At 47.0% G+C, this 24190-nt stretch overlaps 2 protein-coding genes across 5 annotated transcripts in view; one reads left to right on the top strand and one right to left on the bottom strand.

The window, feature by feature from the left end:
- Positions 1-516: 516 nt before the first annotated feature.
- On the bottom strand, positions 517-5025 carry UTP11 (UTP11 small subunit processome component). Its single transcript, XM_080567422.1, has 8 exons — positions 4890-5025; positions 4727-4788; positions 4212-4314; positions 3958-4071; positions 3138-3231; positions 2713-2843; positions 1361-1471; positions 517-781 (listed from the first exon to the last, which is right to left on the bottom strand). The coding sequence occupies exons 1-8, from the start codon at positions 4950-4952 to the stop codon at positions 698-700; spliced, it is 762 nt and encodes a 253-aa protein (XP_080423548.1). The 5' UTR covers positions 4953-5025; the 3' UTR covers positions 517-697.
- Positions 5026-5067: 42 nt separating this feature from the next.
- Positions 5068-24190, top strand: part of FHL3 (four and a half LIM domains 3) — a gene marked incomplete at its 5' end in the record, with an annotated part of 28918 nt that continues 9795 nt past the window's right edge. For 2 of the 4 annotated variants that reach the window (XM_080567387.1, XM_080567386.1), the window contains one exon: positions 5068-5752. In XM_080567387.1, the coding sequence (XP_080423513.1) occupies positions 5068-5752 (685 nt within the window). Of the gene's footprint in view, positions 5753-6198; positions 6319-18502; positions 18722-24190 lie in introns of those variants that run through there. The other 2 variants (XM_080567388.1, XM_080567389.1) reach the window with 2 other exon arrangements.

Below are 24190 nucleotides of genomic sequence, written 5' to 3'. Positions count from 1 at the left end.
TATGGGTAAATGTGCATTCAGCTACAGAAATTGTTCATAGAGGTTGAATTTTTTCTTTTCTGTATGGTGCAAGAAGCAATTCCCTGCTTCTAGCATAATTCCAGAAGTCTTTAGCTAATAATGGTGCATAAATTTAGCAACGCCCCCTTAGCAATGCCTTTCACCTCCTAGGTGAAATACTTTGTGTAGACAGATAAAGCAAAACAGAAATCAAAGCAGGATGTGGGGCAAAAATAGTGATTAGAAAGATAATTTAACTTTAACCTGCGTGAAAAGATAGCTTAAAAAAAAAAAGCTGTTCTGAAATCTTGTGGTTTTGGCCATGTCATGGTCCACTGGCCCAAGATGTGAAAGTCACAGATCCTGGAAAGCCGTTTCTGTTCATGTGCAGCCCATCTCCCACTCTCTTCATTTCGACCTTGACTTTTCAAAGATTGTTTATGGTACGTATTACTAGAACAGTTAGGCACCTCTTGTGGCTTCCCATTGTAAATACCAAGAGAACAAACTCTTTGATTTATTAATCAATTAATTAGATAAAATATATTTATGGCTACTGCAGGCCCACAGTAATTTATTTTAACAAAGCACTAGGCTGCAATGAAAACCAAACTGATACTGGCAGTATATCAGTACTTCTTCTTACGGAGAATCCTCTTTCTAACCAGAGACTGGGTGTAATTTTTCAAGGAAATGGTTAACGTTTCCGCTGATATTTGAATTTGTAAATAGCTGGACTATTCGTTGTCTCTTTCTTCACCTTTACTTTCTGAGTTTTGTCCTGGAAGGAAAAAACAAAAATTACTCGATCTGCTGTCACGTAAGAAGGAAAAAAAAAAATCCTAAAGTCCCTGTCTGGGATTGACAAGTCATTAGTGAAAAATGGTCACTTCCCACTGTTTAGGTGGGAATTATATTTCCATCTGTTCTTTCTGCCTTTAGTCTGTCAGACACAATCTGTTTTGTTCACAAGCACCAGTGAACAGCAAGCCCCACTGAGACAATTTTTTTGGTCACTGGGTTTTTAAGATCTTGTAACCTAGAGAGCTGCTTCCTTCCCTCTGCTACTTTTTAATACTTGAGAGGTGACAACAACAAGAGTATTTTAGAAGAGACTGTACATCATTTCAAGAGTTGAATCTTTTTTCTTGCTGATGCGATAGAGCTGGACTAGCAAATACATTAGACATGTCACAACCGGAATGCTTCATTGAATCATCTCCTTGCTTTCTCCATGATAAAAGAAGGTTGCTTATTTTTAGGAGTTACCTAGAAGTATCAGTATAAATGAAAGAAACTCAGGTATAGATAGACCTAGCGACTTTAACAAAAGATCCAAAGAACCAGTTAAATCCCTCACCAACAGATCTTTACGAGTCTGGATTTTCTGTGCAATAACGAACATGCTCTTTTCTCGCTCAATGCGCTGCTTCAGGAGGTCATACTGATTCTTCCTTTGCTGGTCTAATTTCTGGAGAAGAAAAAGAAGCATTTTTAAGAGAGAGAAACAAGACGCTACAGTCTACAGCTGACCTATTCTGAGACCTCACAAACATTTTTTACATTTCAGCCATATAAAACAATTCTGCTTTAGTTCTGTGGTTGGATTTCAGCAAACTGCATAACATCTTGATTCTCATACTAGATGTTTTCTAGTTAGGACTTCGTTCTTCATACTTTTTTTAATCTCCTAAGTCCAAACTAAAGAAAAAAGCAAGCAAAGAAACCCCACCACACATCATCTAACTTAGCTGTGGAACCTTGTTTGGTAAGCAGCTGGAATTTCAGTTTCATAACTCCTCTTAATTTCAGTGTTGAGTGCAAGACAGAATTTAACTCCATAAGGAAAAGCCACAAATGTTTATTCAGAGGAAAAAAAGACCAGAGACCGATTCCTGAAGTGCTTAGAAATTGCACAGAGGCCTCCCAAAATGCAGCTTGTTTGATCATGTTTACCTACTAAGAGCTGATGGTTTTCCCAGCACAAAAATGGTATTATTGCAGGTGTGATTTAAGTAATTAAATTAAGGAGAACAGATCCCAACATGCTTACAATATGACTCAGACATTTAGAAGAGAAAACTTGTCAGCCTACAACTCGTCCAACTGCTTTACTGACAAGCCAAACCAAGAAAGTTGGCAAAATGGAAGGGACCACAGGGTGTTTGTTATCTGACATCTGATTCAGAAAACAACAGGTTACAAATTTACCAATCGGCAGTTTAAGACAAGTTTATTTTTACCTTACACATACTGACTTCAGCTTACAGAACTGCCCAATATCTAAACTAATTAAGATGTATTTACAGTGTTAAAGCCAAGCTTAGCTACGGCTAGGACAGAAGTGCTGTGATATTAAAACATTAGAACCAAAGCTGATTGTGTAAGCAGGAGGTAGGAAACTACCTCATCAAGTATATACCACGCTGTTCTGGCCCAAACTTCACAACTCTTGACTTATAATCCACAGTGAGCTGGGATACAACTGAACAAGTTCTCCGTATTAGTCCAGAAGAAGATTGGACTGCAGTCTCCAGGTACTTGATGGTTAAGTGACGTCCACTACAGCCTTGTTTCACCAATAAAAAATGGTGAAAGACAACAATTTTTTTCTCTTGCACAGTGGTCCAAAGAACCCTTCTTAGTGCTTATTGTGTATAAAAAAAATACATTAAGATGACTACAGTACAAATAGTGGGTAGTACAAACTACCTTTAAATGGACAGGATCAGTAGCTCCTTTCAGTGTCTCTTTCTGCAATGTTGCAATGGTTGGTCGGTTGTAGACTCTATCTACTAGCTCTGGAACAGTATTCAGATGAGTTGCAATATCAAACTCTTCAACTATAAATCAAAAAAAAATAGGAATAAACTCAGACTTCTTGGACTGATGCTCAGCAAACCTTCCCAGCACGTAGCTTATGCACAGTCAGCAGCAAAGAGAGCCCCAGAAGCATAGCTCCTGCAGAACTGAGGTCTTTTCTAGGTATCAAAACAATTTACAGCGCACCTGAAATATTATTCCTGAAATAAAATCTTTTATAATAACAGCATAAATAAAGAACATGACTGCTTTATACATTTTACACAGCCTGAAACAAACAAACAAAAATCCAGTAAAGCCTATTTAAATCTTACCCTCTTTTTTAGTATCAAAAAAGAACACGTGCTTGTTGGGCTGCTTCCCCTCAGCATCCAGCAGATGGAGCTCGGACTTCAGCCTTTCAATTTTCTGCAGGAAAGAAAAGGTAACCTCAGTTTTGCCAAACATTTGTAACAAGGTGAATGATGTCTCCTTGAAGTGAATTCCTGTTTGCTTCTCAAGTTTACAAGCAACTGAATACTTTAATACTTTTTTTAAAAAAATTTAAATGCATCTGGTTTAGATACATGGCCTCTTTTCAAGTCAAGGTAATTTCTGATATTACGCAACCAAATATGTACAAACCAATTTTCAAAACAACAGTAAGTTATCTGTATGGCAGACAAAATTCAAAGTATTTCAGTTCAAGGATTACCTTGAAATTATTAGCAAAGATATGAAGGAATATTCCAAGCTGACTTTAATTCTTTATTTGCAGTGATAGTGTATGGATCAACATTAGAGCATGAAACAGAAGTCAGATTTCTACAGATTCTGTCTACCTGCTTCAGCAACGATAATCCTCAGCTCTATACAGATCAGAAGCAAGGTACATGTTTAGTGTCTGAAATTTACGTTAAAATTGCCATGTTTTATAATAACATACAGTATAGTTTTTAGTAGTTTTCTGTAGGTTCTATATACTGAGCTCCACTGACATTTCCATCTATCATTTCCAGTATTACATGAACGAGATTTCTCTGAACATAAACACAATATCCATCACCATCAGCAACCCCTCCCCAAAGGAGAGGAAAAAAAATTACAGTAAAAACAATTCTGGGCAAAATGGAAACTGAAAAAGTGAAGCATTACCTTGGCTTCTGCAACTCTTTTCATTTCTACATACTTAAGATCCTGTGTCTTCATCAATTTTGCCTGTTCAGGAGTCACTTCATCCTTTGGTTGTCTAATTACATGAACTCCATCCTAAAAACAGATGGAACATAGCACTTAAACTTCCATAGCACCAAGGTAAGTCTGCTATTTTGTTTACTAATTTGTAAATTTAAAAACATAACTTGTTACTTGGAGCTGCAGTGTAATCCCACCTGAAGGTAGTTTCTTACCTTGAGCCGTGTGTTTATCATCTTAAAATAAAACTCATCGGGATTCTTGTCCAGAGCTTTCTTCTGAAGTGCTCTGAGGGCATTTTGCTTCTTGTGATGGTCCCTGGAAAAAAAGAAAGAGCAGTTCAGCATTTCTCCATGTCCGCATTCCCTGAGGTGATGCTGAGTCCCTCAGAGCGATGCTCAGCACCGTGATATGACAGCCAAGGCTCCCTGTACCAAGCTGGACACCAACAATCAACTTCAGCCTCATAACTTATTCCTCAACAAGGCTGGAGATGAACTGTGTTGAGGAGCAAGTGCTGTCCAACTGTCCAGCTTAGCCCTCCTGGACCTTCCGCGGGGTCAGCCATTAAAAACAGAAGACAGCACTTGTAATTCCTTTATTATTTGCAGTGATAACAGCGTGAGGCCTTTCCGCACGTCTCACTGCCCATGTGTGGGGACTCAGGACAGGGCCGGGCACGGCCATGGTGCAGCCCCGGGGGGCTCCCTCCCGGCTCTCCCCGACTCACTCCGCTCGCAGCTTGTAGTCCTTCTTCTTCTCCAGCAGCCCCAGCTTCTTCCGAGAGGCGGGCTGCGGGGAAAAGCGGGACAGGAGATGAAGGGGCCGCCGGCAGCGAAGCCCGAGGGCCCGCACCGGAGCCCCGCAGCCCGCAGCGGGGGAATGGCGCTCACCTGGGCCCGCTCGCGGTGCTGCCGCTGCCCGGACTTGGCGGCCTTCCTGAAGGAGGCCGACATGGCGGAGAGGGGACGGGGTCGGTACCGGGAACCCGGTGGCGGCGGCGGCCGCGTGAGGAGCCGGAGCCGGAGCGGGCGGGGCAGGGCCTAGGCCGCAGGCTCCACGCGTCACGTAATGGCGGCCGGTGGCGCCGTCTCCATGGTGACAGCGGCGCCCGCCCGGGCCCCGCGGCCTCCTCCGGTGCGGGCCCAGCCCTGTCCCGGGGCTCGTTTATTGTCCCCCCCCGGGGCTCCTCGCCCTCGGGCTGTGATGGCCGCAGCCCCCCCGGTTCTAACTCCCCGCTGCCGGGGCATGGAGCTTTGCTCCCCCCCCCACTCGCCCCTTTCCCCGCCGCCGCCATCCCCGGTGCCCTGCAGGCGATCGGTGCCACGGGGGCGACGCCGGTGGAGGGGCCGAGCCGGGGCCCGGAGGGTTCCGCGGGGCATCCCCCCGGTGCTGGGACCTCCCGGCAGCGCCGTGCTTCCCCCGCCCTCCGCCTCCCCGGGGGGGGGCTCCCACGGGTGCCGTGGGGCGCACCCGTGGCTGATCCCTGCCGGTTTTAACCGGGGGCAGGGCGGCTCCGTGCCGCCGAGCCCACCGCCCCCTGCACGGCTCGGCACGGCACGGCTCGGCTCGGCTCACCGCCCCTCGGCTCCGCTCCGCCCCGAGCCGGGCGGGGCAGTGCCGGGCTCCGCCGCCGGCTGGGGAGCGGTGCCGAGCCGTGCCGAGCCATACGGAGCCGTGCCGAGCCGAGCCGAGCCGTGCCCAGCCTGCCCATCGTCGGGGCGAGCAGCGAGCGCGGCCCCGGGGCGCCGAGCAGGTGGGGAGAACCGGGGCCGGGGGGCTCCGAGGGGGCACGGGCAGCCCCGGGGCACCGGGGGAGGGCTGGGGGAAAAGGGGGGGACCGAGCATCCCCGCGGGATCCCGGCTGGGTTTGTCCCTGCCCGAGGTGGATCCTGCTCGGAGATCTTCACCGGGTTTGCTCGAGGAAGCACAGCGAATGCCGTTTTCTAAAAGAAAAGAAAGGGAAAAAAAAAATCTTTCTGCCGTGCCTCTTTCCCAGACTGTGAAGCTGCAGTGCTTAAGCTGTGTTTTATTAAAGCTCTGAAACTTTACCCGACCAATAAACTCTGAAGTAAAGTTAAACCAAATGCTCAAGCTTAGTGCAGAGAAACGTTCAGCACGCCCTAACGGGCTGCTGTGTGTCCAGGGAGTCCCAGGGTAGGTATGGGGTAAGGCTTCTCCAGCCTTTGCTTTTTTCTTCTTAAACAAAAGCTCAAACGTCACAGCTGGCATCTTGTGGCTTTGAAAAATAGCTCAGCATCGCTGCAAAATGTGTTTTACCGAATGCAGTTTGGTTTCAGATGGCTATATGCTCTCTCGCAGGTAAGGTTTTCTCTTTTGGTTTCGAGCTCTGTAGGTATTTTGCACCTGCGGTTACATTAATTGCTTTGTCTCTTTCATGAGAATGCATGGAAATGCTGGAGGTACTTTACAGTTAGGTTAAAGCGTGTTGGGAGGAATTACTCTGCGCTGACTCAAAGCTGAAATAGATGGCGTATGCTGGTGGTTACTTATCTCCGTAGCGCAGGCATTGATACTGAGATCTCTCTACTTGGATTTGAATTTAATACGTTCACTGTTTCTCTGTTTTGAAAATCATAAAGAAATGTTTCCAAATCAGAAAACCTGTCATAGGAGCATGGGGAAGGCCGCTGTGGACCAGACCTTAGGTCTGATGAGTTGGTGGCAGCACCGGCCACCCATGGACAGTTTAGGAGAAGTTGGGGTAAGATAGCTTTTACAGGTACTTCTCTGACCCCTCTACCAGGTGGTAGAAATGTGTAGCTCTCCCAGCTGCCATGAATGTGTGATTGTCAAATGATCCTTTGCTGTTCACTTTTGAGAAGAATTTTCTTGGATATTTCCTCGGGAGTCTCCAGAACTTAAAAATCTGCCTTTGAAACAAGTAATATTTTTATGTTGCTCACAAAGGCATTGAAACTGCCTAATTTCCCCAGTTTGCTTTATCAAAATGTGGTTTTACTTCCTGATGGGCAGGCCATCAGCGGGATGGCAGAAAAGGGGAAGTCTGCCATTTCTCCTGTCTTATTTTTGTGCTATTTTTTCCCCTTCTCCTAGGATGGAGACCGCAGGGTTTCCTCCTCTTCTTGCTAGCTTCTTCCTTAGAAGTTTTAATAGGCACAGAGTCGTGAGCGTTACTTTAATTCTTACCCAGCTAGGACTGTAATTTTATATACTTTTAAGGCTGGTGACATAGCCTTGCCACAACTGAAGGCAGGGTGGTGCTCGGAAATATCCTGCTATGGAATTTGGGATGCCCTGTGAACAGTTCCCTGGCCCCAGCTGCTGGGGCACCACTGTTGCTCCATACTGGGTGTTTTTGAGGTGCCCCTCGATGGAAAACCTGGGCACCTCCCCTGCCTTGAAATAGCACCCGGAGAGCTGAGCAGTGACTCGTGCGCTGAGGATCAGGCTGGTTCCTTGGTCTTGGGGAGGATGGGAGGTCACTGCTGTTCCCTCTGTAGGATTTGCAGCCATCTGCAGCACGTCTGCTGTCAGCTCGGCTTCCTGTTTACACTGCAGTTCGTTTTAGAACAGGCTCTGAAGCAGCCACACTGGCCGAGGACACAGCCGGCAGCTGGGGGGCTCAGCTCTCCCAGGTCCTCGTGGGGAAGGAAGGCAGGAGTCTCCTTCCTGGCCCATGTCATTGCAGTTGCCCTGCTCTCGCACACTTTTTTTTTCCTGTAGAGTAACAGCCTTGTGTGGCTGTAGACAGCGTTCAACGGGCAATAGATTTCTGAGGGGAACAAGCTCAGTGATGTTCTCATAGGTTTTGGACCTGGCAGCTTCAAGACAGAAGTGAACCCTTAAAATGATGGAGTTGGGAAAATCTCCTCAGTGGGCAAGTTACTGGAATTCCCAGTGCACCACTTTCGGGAGCACTTGGTTCAGTTCACAGCCAGGACTCGCGCTATTGCTTGTGCTATGAGGCGAGATGCTTTCTGCTGAGTTCCCAGTTGTAGCTCGGCTGATGCCGTTACGTGGCCTGCTGTTTTCTGCAGTACCAGCAGGAAAATGGAATAAATTGGTTATTCTTAGTGCTCAAGTGGTTCCTGCTCCCCTCTCCCCAGAAGAGGACTTTTACGGTAATCACAGCAGTGATGCACAAGGTTTTCATGGTGGCCTGCTGGGGTTCTTGCTCGTGTCTGCGGGATTTTTGCTGTGCTGAGCTTGCATGAGGTCATGCTTGAAGAACCCTAATTGCATCAGGAGCCTCAGGAGAGACGTGAGTGTAAACCTTTTTGCCTCTGCCTCACCTTTCATGTCAGAAAGTTTCCATAGACAAATATATATATTTACAGAAAACCGGGGACTGACTGGCTGCCTGGTCTGAATAGAAGCCAAACTTCTTAACTGGACAAACAGTTTCATAATTTCTGGTAATTGCTCATATAAGGAAGCCACTTCTCCGGTGTTTGGTATCCCTGGTCGACATCCACTGCTGTGCCCACTATCGAGCACCCGGCGTGGTCGAGCAAGAAAGCAGTTTGGGTGGCACTGGCTCTTGTGCTCTGCTTTCCAGCCCAGAGTGCGAGCTGCTACCCACAGCTTGTGTTCCCCTCATTCCTTACAGGACTTTGACTATTTCTGCTGATGTCGGTGCGATTTTGAGGTCCAAACTGGAAAAATGAAGAGAGAACTTAATGTTTTGCCTGTTGAAGTCATCAGAACAAATGTAAAAGAAAAGACAGAAAGAACAGCGATAACAATAGCTACCAGCTGCAGCCAGGAAAGGGAAAAGACCGGTTGTTAGGGGGCAGAGGAACTTGACCAGTATTTAATCTTCAGGTTACTGCCAAGAGTTTAGGATTGCTTTTAAAGGACAGGACATTCAAATGCAAGGGCTGAGAGTTTGCAAGCAAAGGGGTTCAGCTGCACGAGCTTTGCTGGTTCCAACAGGACCTGTGTGCTGCAGCCAGATTTGGCAACTCTGCAGCATGCTCCGTCCTGTAGTTTAATAGAGAAGAGGTGGCATTTCTCGTAATGACTAACGTGAAGTTACTAGACTTTGTCCATGAAGGAAGAGTGTGTCTTTGGCTACTGTTGGAAAGAAAAATGTGCCATTCTGGGGAGATGCAGCTGCTGAGAAAAGTCCTTGCTCTTTGTTTTTTCTCTTCCTTCCGTTTTGCACTGGTTTTGCCAGGTGTAAAATGCGATTGTCAGCAGTTTACAGGGAGGGGGAGTGTCAGTTTTCCTGTCGAAGAAAATATCAAGGGTCTGATTGTGAAAGGAAAGGGGAAACTGAAGAATGCCACATGGCTTCCACCTTCCTGTATTTCATCCTAGCAGAATTGCCTCTGCCGAGTGACTCACTTGGTGTCTGTTGGTGTTTGCTAAATGGAGAACAGTCTTAACCAGTGATTCTGCCCTTACTCAACAGGAGCCTGCTGAGATGATAGTGTTACTCTGGGAGGAAACAGAAAGACATGGCTGTTAGGTTTAAGCTAATTGTGTTAGAACTCTTAATCAAGAGTTATTTAGAAATGTTTTAACACAGAATCCAAGTAGCAATGCAATAAAGATCTTGAATTTTATGTTCCTGTGGTTAGTGCAATCTCACTTTGACTTTGTTTGGCCTGGGTTAATCTGACTGTTAACTCGTATCATTTCTGATATGGCTCTGAATATATTACTGTAGATGGTTCCAGGTTTGCAAATTACAGAGTTCTCGTATGTAAAGTATTATGAACTTCTCAAATACGAATTCAAAAAAATCTTAAATCAGCACCATGGATAAATATTAACTCTAGCCCCTTCTGATTGGAATCATCGCTGGACAGAAGTTGGGTGATGTTTGTGCCCAGCCTGCCCAGTGCTGGTTCTGCTCGGGAACATAAATCAGCTCCTAGCACCATCCTGGTGGCCGATGCCAAGGACATAATCTGAACAGCTTCCTAACTGAGTTTTGAACATCTAAGCTGTAAGCCAGAGGAATGTGCTGTATCCAACCTGGAACTGTTGGCAGCCCCTGAAGTCATAAATCCAGCGAGGGGAGAAGCTGGTGCAGGTGACTGGGCAGCTGGAGCCATACTCTGCTCTCGGAGGGGAAAGGGACCTCTGAATAGCTCAAGGAAATGCTCAGTGTTGATGGAATGGCCACAGATCTGCTTCCCTAGTGCTTCCTTCACCACATGTTACACTTGACCCTGCCAGTGCTAAACACCAATAGGAGTCAAGTCATTGTCCCCAGCGGCAGATTAAACTGCTTGGCCATTGTTGAGAGTCCAAGATTTTCCTCTCTCACCCTGGTTAAATGACTGCTTGGATGTGCAGCCAAAGTAAACATGAGCTAATAAAAAATGTAGAGATAACAGATACAGACTAGCTGTTATGGACTAAACAGTCGTGTTGTAGCACAAAGGCATGTGGGTTTTTCTTGCTTGTTTTCTCCTTTAGTTTTTGAAGCCCAGTTACCTGAAAATGAGGTGGTGCAGATCATGTACAACCTCCTGTATAGAAGAACTGTACGTATGCGTATGCTTTAAAGAAGAAAATGATCTCCCGGGCTGCCGAGGGTCCGTGGGGCAGTCCGTGCAGCTTTGGAGGCCTTTCTTGTATTCCCCCACAATACATTTCTTTGTGGACAAGTCCATTTTCAATTGACTTTTTACTTGTTCATTTACTCGATGCACAGCCTGTGGAGGCCATTGCTGTGAGGTAACATTGAGATTAGTTGTCTGCGGGGGGGCTGCAAAGACGTGAGATACCTGCACGGCTATCACAAGTGCCTGAACTTGTGATAAAGAATGAGTTTTGGAGAGCATCAAAAAAACTTTGTGTGAAACAGCCATGTAGTGATAGGGGTTGGATTCTCCCCTGTTGAATTCCTGTGATTCCTGTTGAATGCTCTGTTATGTTACCAAAGGTGGTGTGCTGGAGTGAACAGCTGGACAGGTAGACTAATTGTTTGGACATGCATCTGTTTTAAGTGCTTGGATGCTGCTAGCATACGTAATCACTTTGGGTCTGAAGCTCTGAAGCTGACTGAATCACCCAAGTCCTTTTTCCATGGCTTTCTTTGCCTTCCTCTTTCTGCGGCCTGGGTTGGCATGCCTCCTGCTCTGGTGGGCCCCGCGCTCTGGCCTTCGGCCTCTTCTGCAGTGGTGATCAAAAGGTTCTGGAGAGACTGAGGGCTGCGAGAGTGATATGACATTAAAGGATTACAGGCTGCTGGGCAATAATTACCATAAACGATGCAGACAAGTCCAGAGCTAGGAGCAGCTTTTCCTCTTTCATCCCAAGCCAGTCATGGCTCATGCTGACAGCACACCTGGAAATGAGGTAATTGAATCCTCTGCCCACATTGTTCAGATTAGCTGGGACTTGGGCACAGGCATAGTGTGTGTTTGCTGTGCTCCTGGGCAACCTTTGTTCTCCTGCAGCAAGGAAGTCTTACTGCTGAAATGAGGCAAGACAGGGTGCTTCTCTTCCTCTCCTGGGAAAAGCGCTCCTAAGCCACCTGTGGTGTGACTTTCCTGAGAAATACCCTTTCCAGATGTGGAGATCTTGCCGCTATTGAAGTCTGAGGCGGAAATACTTCCAGTGCTGCCTGAACATGTTATTTAGGTCAATTGGAAGGAAGAAGGCATCGTGAATCAGAAAAGGGGTTGGAAAAGGAGGGAGGTCATTAGGTAGTGCCTTGACTTCCTCTGCCAATGCAGGATTTTTCTCTGCTGGTGTTAGAGACCGCATTTGTTGTCTTCTGTGCTCTCTGTATGCTCCTGTAACTGTGAGTAACTGGACTGGAAATAGAAGACCTCAAACAAACGCCTTGCCTTTATCTCTCTGCATCAGTGTATCTCGTTCCTGATGTATTAACTAATCTCTCTCTGAAATGGAGAGAGAAAGCAAGGTTTCCTTATTCCTCTGGAAAACAAGCTACATCAGAATAATCGCTCTGACTACGTCCATTTTGGGTGAATGAGTCTCCAGAAGATGCTTTTGTGGAGGCACAGTCGTCGCATTTTTGTGGCGACAGCTCACTGGTGGCGAGCTGGCAGAAGCAGCTCGGGTGATTTTTCCCCCCAGGTAAGTGGCACCGAGGGGCACAGGGAGTAAAGCAAAGCCAACAGCGTCTGTTGGGTCGGCTGTTGGGCTGAAAGGTTGTCAGTGATGGTGGGAAACCTAAAAACGTCCTGCACGGGCAGGGTTTCGCTGAGCACTTTGTTTCCCTTCCCAGAGGAAGCAGCCTGAATTTACCCGTTGCTCTGTAGAGACCTGTAGGCTAAAACAAATTATTCTTACGCAGTAGAAAACACTGGGACCAGCTTAACTGATGAAGCAATTTGCCAGCATTTAGCCTCAAGGTCCCTAGTCCCTAAGGGCTTTCCAGCATAATGACTTGAGCCGGTTTCCCAGAAAGATTCTCTTGAATATGTGCTGTTGGCAATACTCGGGCTTATTACTGGCCTTTTTATTTTTCCAAGAGCCAGCTCTTGTTAGCTTCGTTCTCACAGTATTGTTTTTTTTCTAGAAGAAGCTTTTGCTGGCTCTTCCAAACTATCACATGGGAATTGCTTACTAGCTTAGATTTATTTTTTTTTGTTTTGACCCAAAGCTGCGCTTCACTCCCCTCTGTAACACTGCCAACATCATTTCCAGTCTCTTTTAAGCATATGTTTTGCAATAATATCTAAACTCTTGGCTCCAAATAACCGCCTTACAGAGAGATTCGTATCTTTTAACAAAGGAATTGAGAAGCTAATAGTGAGAACAAAAGCAATATCTTGAGAGCCTTTAAGCCTATCCTGACCTTTCCCAAAGGCCTTCAGCCCAGGCTTCTGCATCTAGCTAGCAGATGGCAGAAATCGGGGTGGCCTTTGGTCAGTTTGCGTAGTCCTCTGCCCCGTGCCTGCGTCTGCTGGAGATGTGCGCTGCACGTTGTTGCCATCTGGGTTTGAGTTGCTATTCTTACGATCTCCAGGGAGCCTTCTCCAGCAGAGCTCATCTCTGATGGAAGTCCTCTTTGGCTGACCTCGCGCTGGGGCTCGTATTAGCAGTGTGGATTTTTGAGATGTGACATCAGCATTCTTCGCAGGAAGAAAGCTGGCTTGGGAGATGTTTTGTCACGGCTGGGAAAGGATGGTGTGCTGCTTGCCAGCTGGGCTCTCCAGGTATCCAGCTGGGTACCTGGCATTAAACTAGATAGCGAGGAGATCAACGTTAATGTTTTCAAAACTACAGGAGAAACAGCTACAGGAATGCAAAGTCCTTCACAAAACCAACTGAAGAACTGCCTTTTTGCAGTTGGCTAGATGATCCTTGAAGGTCCCTTCCAACTGAACTGTTGTATTCTTTGCTTCAGATGGTGGGAAAACTTGGACGTCTAGGGGGGAAGGAAGTTCTGCAGAGCCAGTCAGGAAAGTAGCGGCAGAGCTGGAAGCATACACCATATCTTCTGGCATTAAAAAGCTCCTCCTTGGTTTGTGTCAGTGTGTGGCTGGGAGGCTGTCTCTGATCTGCAGAAATAAGGATTAATGGTTAGAAATTTGGCATCTTTGGGAGTGAAATTTCTCAAGTTAGCACATTGCTCAAGTTGGGTTGCAGGTGAGTTGAGAGAAAAGTTGCAGTTGCTCCATGTGTTTTTATGTTTGTTGGTTGTTTCTACCCCATTGATTCTTGTTTTGTATTGCAGTAATAGCACAGGTCTGGAGGTTGCAAATTTCAATTAAGTTTGTGCAAAATGGCTTTGGGGCAGTTTCTGCTCGGGAATCTTTATTGTTGTCCTCATAAATATTAAACCTGATGTACCAGACTAAAATAATGCAATTGGAATGGATTCTCTGTGTTTCCTAATCCCTCTGAACTGTGATTCTTAAAACCTGTATGCATTCTGTCACACAGGCAGAATGAGGGCTCCGAGAGGTGTGAATAACAGCCCTTGGCAGTGCTGTTTACCAAAGTTGAAGCTCAGTTGGGTCCTGGATGTTCTGACCTGCCCAAGTCACAGGTCATCCATTCGCACCAGTTGCTGTCGTGTCTGGCAGAATATCTGGCATTGCTTTTTAAAGACTTTGTTATGCAGGGACCAAAAACGGATCAGAAGATTCACATACTCCATGAAGATCCTTTCCTGATGTTGCGTGCTGTGTAGCCACTTTTCCTCCAAGCTCTTTCCAGCTGGCCTCATCTCCATGCTGTTCCGAGGGCTTTACCTTTATTGCACGAGGGAGCCCGAGGCTGTGGTGTTCTCTTTCGCTCATCCTTTGGCAGGGCGGGCGGTTGGGATGTGCTGAACCTGGAGCTGAGTCTCAGAATGGCAAGGGAGATGACTAACAAGTGGCAGGTTAAAGAGAGGGGAGAGCTGGGGGAGTCCTGGCAGGAGGCAGTGTCTTTATCTGCATCTACATAAATGGCCCGATTTTCAGAGGAGCTGAGAGCTGACTTTCAAACAAAAGGTGCTTGGTGTTCCTGCAGCTGAGATGCCAAGATACACGCAGGCTGCCAAATACCAAAACAAGACAACAACAAACCCCAAATCCCTCCTGACCTCTGTTCCGAGGCTGTAACTGCTCTGGCTCGGACAAGCAGCCGCTCAGGTGTGGACGGGCCCTTGGGCCGCGCTGTCCCGCAGGGAGGCTGCATCCCACACCGAGTGCTCAGAGGCCTGCGTTCGCTTCTAAATCCCAACGCTCTGTGCTTCTGACACTTTGTGATGGATTGCTGAGCACTGAAACACCAGCAGCCGTTTGTCTTTGGCTCCCTCCTGCCTCTTTCAGCCCATCCTCAGTGAAAAGCCTCGCTCTTTGCTCAGCCTCTTGAACTCGCCAGCTGTGCGCTGGTTGGAGCTCGCTCGAGGCTCCTTTTGATACCAAATCCCAGCAGAATTCGTGGGACGGTCCCGAGGAGGCCGCTCTCCACGTCTGTCCTGCTGCAGCTTTGTCCCTTTGTCCTGGTGTGAGGGACGCCGGCTGGGCCGGCCAGCCCTCGCTCGGCCGGGCTCTGAAGCAATCTTAGCGGAGTTAGACCTGGCAGATGGAGGCCTCTTACCTCACTCCACAAAAATGCTTTGTTATTGAGAAAATGGAAACTGTCTGAGGTTTGGGAGCTGAATAGAGTCATTGGTGTCTGTTTTAACCGCAGTTTGGTGGTGGTTGCTGAAAGTTCCCCTCGCTGAGCAGTACCCTTTCCTACACCCATAATCTTCAAGTCATCGGAGAGCTGCAATGATTTAACTCATTAGCTGAGCAAATGCTGAACACTGTTGCATACTCTGCAGAAACTTCGCTAAAACCTCAGCATCTTCCAGCAAAAGAAACTTGGCTGGCCAATATATAACCCTTTGCAAACTGTTGCCCAGAAAAGTGATCCCTGTGTGTACTAAGCCGAATTCATCTCTCTCTTAAGATCTCAGCAGTGCCCTTGTTTACTTGATTTATTATTTTTTTAAAAAAGTATTAAGATAATGCGGGAGCTTTTGGGGGAGAAAAGGCATGCATGAAGGCTTGTGTTCTGTAATCCCGTAACACAGGTATCTGAATCCCAGTTCTGAAGAGAAGTTTCCTTTCATCAGTGATTTTTAAAAGTAGATTTCGGCACTGGGAACTTGGGAGCCTAGGAGAAAAAAAATAAAAGTAGGGATTAAACTATTTGCAAGCTGGTTTTCATATTGCTCTGAGACTTGGGTTAGTCAATACAGAATAGCATTAACCTAAATTCAAGACTTGTTTTAGTTAGTTAACAGATATTTGTATGCATTTGTGAAACTGGTATCGAATACCTCCTGCTGAGAAGATTGCTTAAGCATTATTCACCAAGCACCCTAAGAGAACTGAAAGAAGCAGTGTTAGAGTTTTGGAAATAAAATGAGCACTTTATTTATGTGTTTTTAAACTAATGAATCCTAGCAGGCCAAACGAATGTCTTCCAGCTGCTACAGATGTTTTTTACATGACTAAATATTTTGGTGCATAGAAAAACCTAGAATACTGGAACCACAAGATATTAAATATTTAATTATTACCCCAGAATGTAAATATGGTCTTGATATTTTGAATTTGCTTACCTAAATTTCAAGTGCTTACTTAGAAACTCCTCAATTAATATGGTTCTTATCTTGTTATCTGGGAAGAAGAGTGACTACTCAGCATCTCTCCCAATTTCTTTAAATATCAGAGTGGGTTTTAGTTACAGTAATTTGCTTAACTGGAGAAATCATCCCAGCTGTTTCAGGCAGAGCCCGGGATCAGTATTTTAGCTGTAATGACCTGTTTCCGTTCTAGATCCCTGCTTTCTGTGGGTTTACAGTGTGACCGTAAAAATCCTTTCCAGACTGAGCTCTGGCTCCAGAAGTCTTTGGGAGAATTTTTAACATAAAATGCAAGTTGTAGAAACAATTAGCAGTTGATTTTTCAAACCGTATTTTAGCAGATTGTAGCCCACTCTGGACATGTGTTATTCCTGTAACTCTAAGGCAGCCTTATTTCTCGAATGATCCAAGCCCACAGGATTTCCCTCGTGTGAGTATATTAGAGGTTAGGTAATTTCTGTTGCTGTTCAGATGGTGGCTGCAAATCATGCCATTTTCCACGAAAATGGTGTATGTACTAGCTCAGTACTGCTGGGGAGAAATGTCGGTTTTGTTTTAGCTCTTCTAATGAAACGAAAGAAATTGTATAATAATACAAATGTCTATCTGGAAGGCATAACCAGCATGGCTGACGGCAAAAAAAATCCTCTTTTGAGGTCTGCAGCTGATGGCAGTGTTCCTAGACAGTGCATAGGATGCGAGGATGGTAAAAAATCAAGCAGCAGCAGATCCTGAACTGTCTCAGTGACCAAACACTGTTGTCAGGGTCATGATCCCAAGTACTAGCTTAAACTTCTGGCTTTTGCCAGGCTTTTGACTTCCCTGGAATTCCACCGCCCTCATTTAAGGCAGAAATGGCTTTTTCTGTTCTTAGGAATTAACAGTTTGAACTGGGATGTAGCTCCGGGTGCTCCACCGCTCCAGTGCTGCCCTTCAGCTTTTCACCTTGAAAGCCTGAAGTTTCAACACCAGGAGCAACTAGCAAAGGCATGGCGTTACTTGGGCGAAAGATCTAGGGTGCAGATTAACTGTACATTGCAACTGCACAGCACTGGGTCTGTCCGCCTCTTCCTTTCGTTCTCCCCAGCTTCTCACAAAGGGTTCCGTTTGCGAGATCTGTTTGGACATAGGTCTGTAGCATGCGTGAGTGGGCGTCAGAGTTTCCAGGCTGCTGCATCTCAGAAGGAGAAAGAAGCTTTCTGGCTTCAGTGCTGGCCAGGGACACGGATCTTGGTTCCATTTTTAGCTCTGCCAGGTTTGCCCTATGCCAAAATCCTCCGAGGTGAAAATCCCAGGAGGGAGATGAAATAACTCCCTGCCCTGCAGGTGTTGTAAGGGTAAGTAGTGTTTCTGCTGGTGGCAGCTGTTAGGGAATCGATGAAGCAAAAATCCTGTGAGATGTACGGGATGTCAGGTCTGTGGAAACTGAACACTCTTACGTTTATGGTCTTGCACTGGATCATCATATATATTTGTGTTGTTTGCAATAGGGAGTCAAGGAGCTAAAGTGCTTTCTAAAGAAAGAAAGCTAATCTTCAGTTTGTGTCCTGGGTGAGTATTATTTATTACCTGCCTCTTTTCCAAGCACCTAGAAATTTTCAGAGAGAAATGGCAGCAATTAAATTTTGAGGCATTTCAGTGGCTACCTTTAACTGAGTAAACACTTTTCTACCAAGAAAATTGCTGTGATGGCTAAATCAGAGGGATCTGGAATATGTGGGGTAATAGAGGTACTTACTGAAGAGTCATTAGTAGCAGAAAGTACACAGTGTTGCATCTAACTCAGCCAAGGGAACTTTTATTTCTAGTATTTCTCAACCCCGTGCAAACATCATGTAACTCACGGGAAGATTAATTGTGGCCCATTGGGCTTGTATAGAAGTCTTGGATGTGTTGCTTTTGGAGAGCCTGAAGAGCTGTATGTGGAAAATCACAAACGCACTTCAGGTTGGGGAAGGTGTCAGACCGTAAGCACAGAGTGCATCATGCTTCATGCTCCGAAACAATGACTCAACCAAGGAATGACGAAATGTGTGTTTTCAGATCCTTGCTAGCTTTAATTTTAGAAGAAGAGGCAGAGCAGAACTCTGAATAAGAGTGGGAAAGGGCAGTTTAGAGGTTTTGAATAATTGTGCCTCAGACTGGGCTGTTGGAATAGCACTGACCCTTTCCAGTGAAAGTTCGGCTGCTCACTTCGTTAGCACCTGGCTTGGGAAGTCAGGCTAATAATGGTGTTTGTTAGCATTTGACTTTCTGTTAGGAGTGTTGCTTGGTTGTTCTCTTCTATCGTCAGGTCATTGAGAAATAAAGAGAGTTTGGAAGTGAATTTTATTTAACAAATTGGAATCAGGAATTCCTGCGCCTCTCGTGAAAAGTTGGAGTAACTCAAATCGTGAGAGTCCAATTTCCAGTCACAGGCAATGAAATTTGAAGCTGTGTAGGAAATGCAATCCCTGTGCTGATGTCACCCTCTGGTTTATGATGTGACTGCTTTTGTTTCTGGGCAAGCACTCGAGCGTTTTGCTGGCGAAGTGATGATTTACTAGCGAGAGCCCCTCGCTCGCCGCACCTGCTCTGACTGTCTGCGGCGGGAGTCAGCCGGAGAGCCGCCCTCGCGCTGCTGCTGCTCCGCCTGGGCTGGGATTTGGGCTGCTCCATCGCAGGCAGCAATGCAAGGTAACAGGACCGCTCCGAGGCTTCGCTTCCCTGGGTTTGCCAGTTTGGGGCAAATAGTCGGTAAATCAGGTTGGGTCTGGTGGGTTAGGGGAGCAGAGGAGGGGTGTTCGGGTGTTGGTGTTTTCTTGTTGCAGGGAAGTCTGTGATCCTCAAACTGCAGGAACGTGCAAACAGCTTTGGAAACTCCTTAAGTCTAGGCAGAGATTTGCCGTTGCTTCCTTCAGTGAATGAGTGTGGGGCATCGCCTCTGCAGCTAAGAGATGGGGCGTTGCTTCGTGTCTTCTGCTTCAGGGGCTAAAACAACTCTTCTTGGTCTTTACGTGAAAGCCTTGGTGAGAGGGGCTTCTGAGAGTTACACTTCTGACCTTTCTGTTCCGTTGTTACCCATGGCAGATCTGTTCCACAAAGTTCTCCTCGTACATCCCAGACTTAAATCGGAGGATGAGGTTCTGTGAATGAGCCACGGGCCTGGAGCAGGGGCTTTCTGCTGTTGTTACTTATTGTTCGTGGGTGCTTTTGTGTGTGAAGGAGCGCTCTTCATCTGTTCCTGAGTTTTCAGGCGGTCAGCACGTGTGCTTTGCCCTGCCACCTGCCAGCAGCAGTGCTCGGGGTCGTGCAGGCTGAAGCGCTGCAGAGCGGTGGGCACAAGTTCTGAGGTGGGCTCATCCAAATATTGGAAACTCAGTGTTTAGCTGAGTGACACAAAGGCACTCACACCTGATTTTGTGAGCATTTGTGCCCACGCAGTCTTTCGGTCGTGGCAAGTTTCCCTTTCATAGGTACCCCCAAAGACTCTGTACCTCCAACTGTTGCAGCACGGCAGGGCAGCAACTGGAAAGCTTGTTGCTTTCTGCAAGTTTCCTTTTAGTGCTTGCAATGACACGTTCCGTAGAGATTTTATGTAAAATACATGATAATTACAAGCGATGGTTTCTGTAATTTAAGATGTGCAATATTTAAGAGAAATTTGGAAAGGTGTCGGCGAGAATTTACCAAGGAGACTTGAGTGCGTGACCAGCTCTGTGTGGTAAACGCAAGTGACACCCGAGGAGCAGGTCACCTAGCAGAGAAATCGTTAGCCACAGAAGATAGAAACTTGGTTCACGTCTACATTGGCAAGATAGTGGCTCAGCGAGATCTTCCTCTTCCTACGGCCCCTGCCTGACTCTTCTCTCGAGGGCTCAGCTGCTGTCCTTGGAGAGCGCTGCCTTTTTGCTGGACGGCTGCAGCTGGCTCACGCAGCATCTCCCAGGCAACAGGGGATCCTAGTTGTGTTTCGGGCCACGAGCAAGCAGTTCTCGGGACGGTAACCTGAGACAATTTGCCTTTGCCAGGATTCAGTCCTTCCCCAGATTTAGAAGCGCTCACATGCTGCGGGTTACAGGGCTGTAATTGCCTTTGCTTGCAAGGGACACCAGCAGCTGTAAAAAGGACTCCAGGCAGAGGCTGCCCTTATTTCTCATACAATATCCTGCAGAGGCAGAGAGGCCCACGGTTGGTGATCGGGCAGCGGGAAGGCAGCTGCGTGGCACACGAGTGACGTGGCAATGTCTCCCTGTCACCTTGCTGACTCTGGCTTCACTCTGTTGATTTTGCATGCAGGTGGAGAGCCCTGAAAGGGCAAAACTGCAGGGGTCACAGCGCAGGCTACCTTCCTCTGTATATCTTGTTAACTACAGAGATGTTAACTACAAATGCTGGGGTTTGGGAGACAAGGATTCAGCTGAAAAAGGGAATATTTTGACCAAATTAGGTGAAAAAATTCACATTGCCCTTTAAGTAATAGGCATGCATTAAATAAAATGTGTCTGTTTTATATGTCTTTTCCTGCTCCTGTATGTCAAAGTTACTTTGTTTATTAAAACAAGAGGAAAAAAAATGAAATTGAGCTGACCCTTAACCGACAAAAGAGCTGCCAGGCTCTCTGGAGAGGCCAGTTAATAGGGGATTGGGCTCAGCACACGCAGGTCTGCTTTTCAGCGTGTTTGCTCAAAATGTGCGCCGTGACTGCACATGTCCAGCGCAGTCCGTCCACAAGCCCCCGTGCGTGCTTGCTTAGAAGCAAGCTCGAAGCAGCCCCTCGATTGCCTCTGTGTGTAAAACAGAGGTGTAATCTTCAGTACCTTTTATTCAGGGACTACAAAAGGCTTTGTAAACACCAATTTGAATGATTTATCCGCTCAAAAATAAGAGTGGCTTCAGCCTCAATTTAAAAAAAATAAAATAAAACAGCTGTCTCTTAGGGAAGCAAAAGTAAAAACTGCAGCATAAGGCTAGAATTGGAAGAACTTTAGGGGAACAAAGCAGAATTCTTTTATTTTGTAGTGATATCTGTGCTGAGATGCACTGACCCTCAAAGCAAGCGACTAGAGCAGTCTGATTCTTTTTTCTGCGTGGAGGCTGTGATGTCTGTTTGAATTGCAAGATCCTTGTGTGCTGGGCAGATCTAAGACGAAGGTAAATTGGCTGCAGCGCGCACTTAGTCATTTCCTGCCAAGCTTTCATGTTTGAATTCTCGTGTACTGGCTATGACCTTTATTTCATGGGGCGAAAAGAGATTTTGAAATGTTATTGCCGGAGTCCTCAGCTCGTGCAGCTGGCTGAGCCGTCAGGCATTTATACGGCCGTGGACCAAGCGTGCTGGGGTTTATGGGCATAAATCAGTTCAGTCCAAAATTAAACTTTCATTGCTAGATAATAATCCTAACAACATGCCTTCTCTCTGGGACTCCCTTTTTGTTTCTGTCACAGCCGGGGTGTTACAGATCTCCCTGGGTTGCCGCATTTGGAAGATTTAGGACGTCCTGGGCTCCGAGCAGCACAGCTCTCTCTGGGGTTGTGGCGTGAGCGTGTTTTCCTGTTTGCTCTTTGTGGGCGCATGATTGTTATATGTTTGCTTTGTGGAGGATGCTGCCTTCGTGCGCGGGGCCCCGTTTCTCGTGCAGGGCTGTAATCGCGGCGATGTGCGGTGGGATGAGGCTGCAGAGCGCAGAACAAGAACAACATGCTGCAGCGGGGCGGTAACATGAGGCGCCGTGCACACAGCTTGCAATTTCATGTGCGTTTATATATACTCCCTTCATGACTTTCTTGGTGAACCCTCATCCAGTTACGATCCCTTCCCACCACCTTTTCTTGTCCATCACTTTCTAATGACAAGGGCAAAGAAGGTTCACAGATAAACTAATCCACCTCTAAGCAACAGGCACTTTCCAGATTAGCTCCTGCCTAGACCTGGTATGAAACCTGGGCCCTGGAGGCCAGCCACTGCCCATTAATTTGTTTTGTATGGTCGATGACTATCTTTAGGGTTTGTTTGCTTTCTTGCATTACTGTTTGTTGCCAGTAGGATGATGGCTATGAACGTATGGTGTCCTCAATATATCTGAAAGGTTTATTCAGCCCTGCGCAATAAACACGTTCCTTATTCTCGCCCAGCTTTCTAGTTGAAAAAGGAAAAACAAGGAAATTTGTGGATTTGCCACTGGTGGACTCTGCAGACGGGATTTGTCAGGCACCCCCTTGCTGATGGCGTTTTTGCTGGTGCTGTTGAGGCTGAGGCTCCCCGGGCAGACAGGAGCTGTGAACGCTCCCGTGCTGGGAGTTTTGTGCATGGTGGTGAAGCCCGACGCTGGCAGTGCCGCCGCTGAGCCGGTGCAGTGTGCGCTGGCTGTGCCACAAACGAGGAAAGCCCAAAGCTCAGTATGCACATTTTTGCTATCAGTTACCATAACATATCCTTCCCTTAAATGCAACGAGGGGAGAAGGGAGCGGGAGCGCTGAAATCAGCTGCACGCTCGCTCCTTGCTCCATTTGAAGAACTGCTGCAAGCCGCCGCTTCCCCGGGCTGTGAGTCCCCGCTCCTCCGATCGCACCGAAGCTCCCGCGCTCGGTCACGCTCCCTAAAACTTGGCGCCGGCACCTTTCTTCCAATTATGGTCACCCTGGCCATGTCTGCAGCTGCTGTCCTGCAGCCGGTCACCAGCTTCAGCAGCGGTGTTTGTTGCAAGCTGCTGCTGCCAGCAGCTCCTCCTGCTCGGTCGGTGTTGCGCAGGGCAGGGGAAGGTACCTGCGGCGGGGAGCTCGGGCCAGGCCGTCTCTCATCTCCCACACCTCTTGGGAGACCTGCCAGAATCTCCTCTGGCACCTTCTGAAGCCACCAGCTGGTAAACGAGACTCGATTTTGGCCGGGGAGGAGTTTCTGCTGTGTTCCTATCGAAATCCTCTGCTCTTGGACTTCTTCCTGGAGTTAAGTGGCCAGCTTGAAGCGCGACGGGTCCGAGCTGCCCAAGTGGTTTCCACTCCTGATTTCCTGCTGTATGTGCAGAATTTGCTTACTTTGTATACGACTTTAAATCAAATTAACAGCCGATCTCTTAAACAAACGCTCAGCTTTCACGTCAGCAGAGTGACGTGGCGTGCTTGTTCCGAACGCATCCCAACAGCTCTGCTGCTGGTAGCTGTGCCCTCAGCCCAAGCTGCCGTCTGAAGAGGCAGGATTTTGTTCAGGATGATTATCAGGGCCATTAGTTTGTTCTAATACAATTAGAAGTGTATTACTAAACATCTGTGAGGATTAATCAACCATTAATTACCATTAATTAATCCTTACAGGTGTTTAGTAATACAGTTCTAGCTCTGAAATTGTTCTCTCCTTTCTTCCTGGGCAGAGTTTTTCATTTTCTGGTCGTGCAGCAGGGGCTCTCAAGCCTCTTTCTTTAACCCTGGTAGAATTAACTTTCCCCGAAGAAAATAAGCCTGGAGGAAGGGCTGAACGGGCTGTTGCCTTTCTCCTCGTCAGCCCGCTCTGCTGTCCCTGCTCGGGTTTTGGAAGGTGGGTAGATGCAGTGAGGGTGGGCACCCCCCGGGAAGCCTGGTGTTTCTCACTGGGATGGATCTTCTCTTTCCCTGCCTCCAAACCCCAGGTCTTCGTGCTCAGCCCTGTGGATGCTTCCCCTTGCGGCTGGGCTCAGTGGGCCTGCTCTGATAGGAACGAGCCGGGGAGGAGAGGGACAGAAGTAGCTCAAAAACAAGTGCAAAACAAGGTCCTGGCCCTGAGAAATTGCAGTTTGAATCTCAGATGGGCAATCCCGCCTGCTTTTCCACGGTGGGATGGAAAGTTGGAATCCCTTGCAAATGTGGCCTCATTAAAAAGGTTCTTTCTTTAAAGGACAAATGTCCCAGTGTGTACAAATACTAGCTCGGAGCTTTGTCCCATTACCTTGTATGGGGATGCTGCTTTGTGAGAGCCTGACTTGCTAGCAGCAGGTTTCCTTTCACATAGGAAAAGTTTTGTTTTGTGTGTCCTTATCTTTGGAGAAAGAACGAGAAATTTACTACCAGGGGATAAAGGTCTACGAACTCGTTCGTGTTTTGAAACCAGAGTTTTGGAGTTCCTTAGGACCCTGTGCTTCTCCACCACGTCCTGTCCAGGGGCACAGCAGCTCGCTTCTGGGGGTACCGAGGTTT

Source organism: Anser brachyrhynchus (assembly GCF_964034855.1).
Source record: "Anser brachyrhynchus genome assembly, chromosome: 24".
NCBI lineage: Eukaryota > Metazoa > Chordata > Aves > Anseriformes > Anatidae > Anser > Anser brachyrhynchus.
The sequence above is the reverse complement of the archived record's forward strand: the minus strand, read 5'-3'. Positions and strand labels throughout refer to the sequence as shown.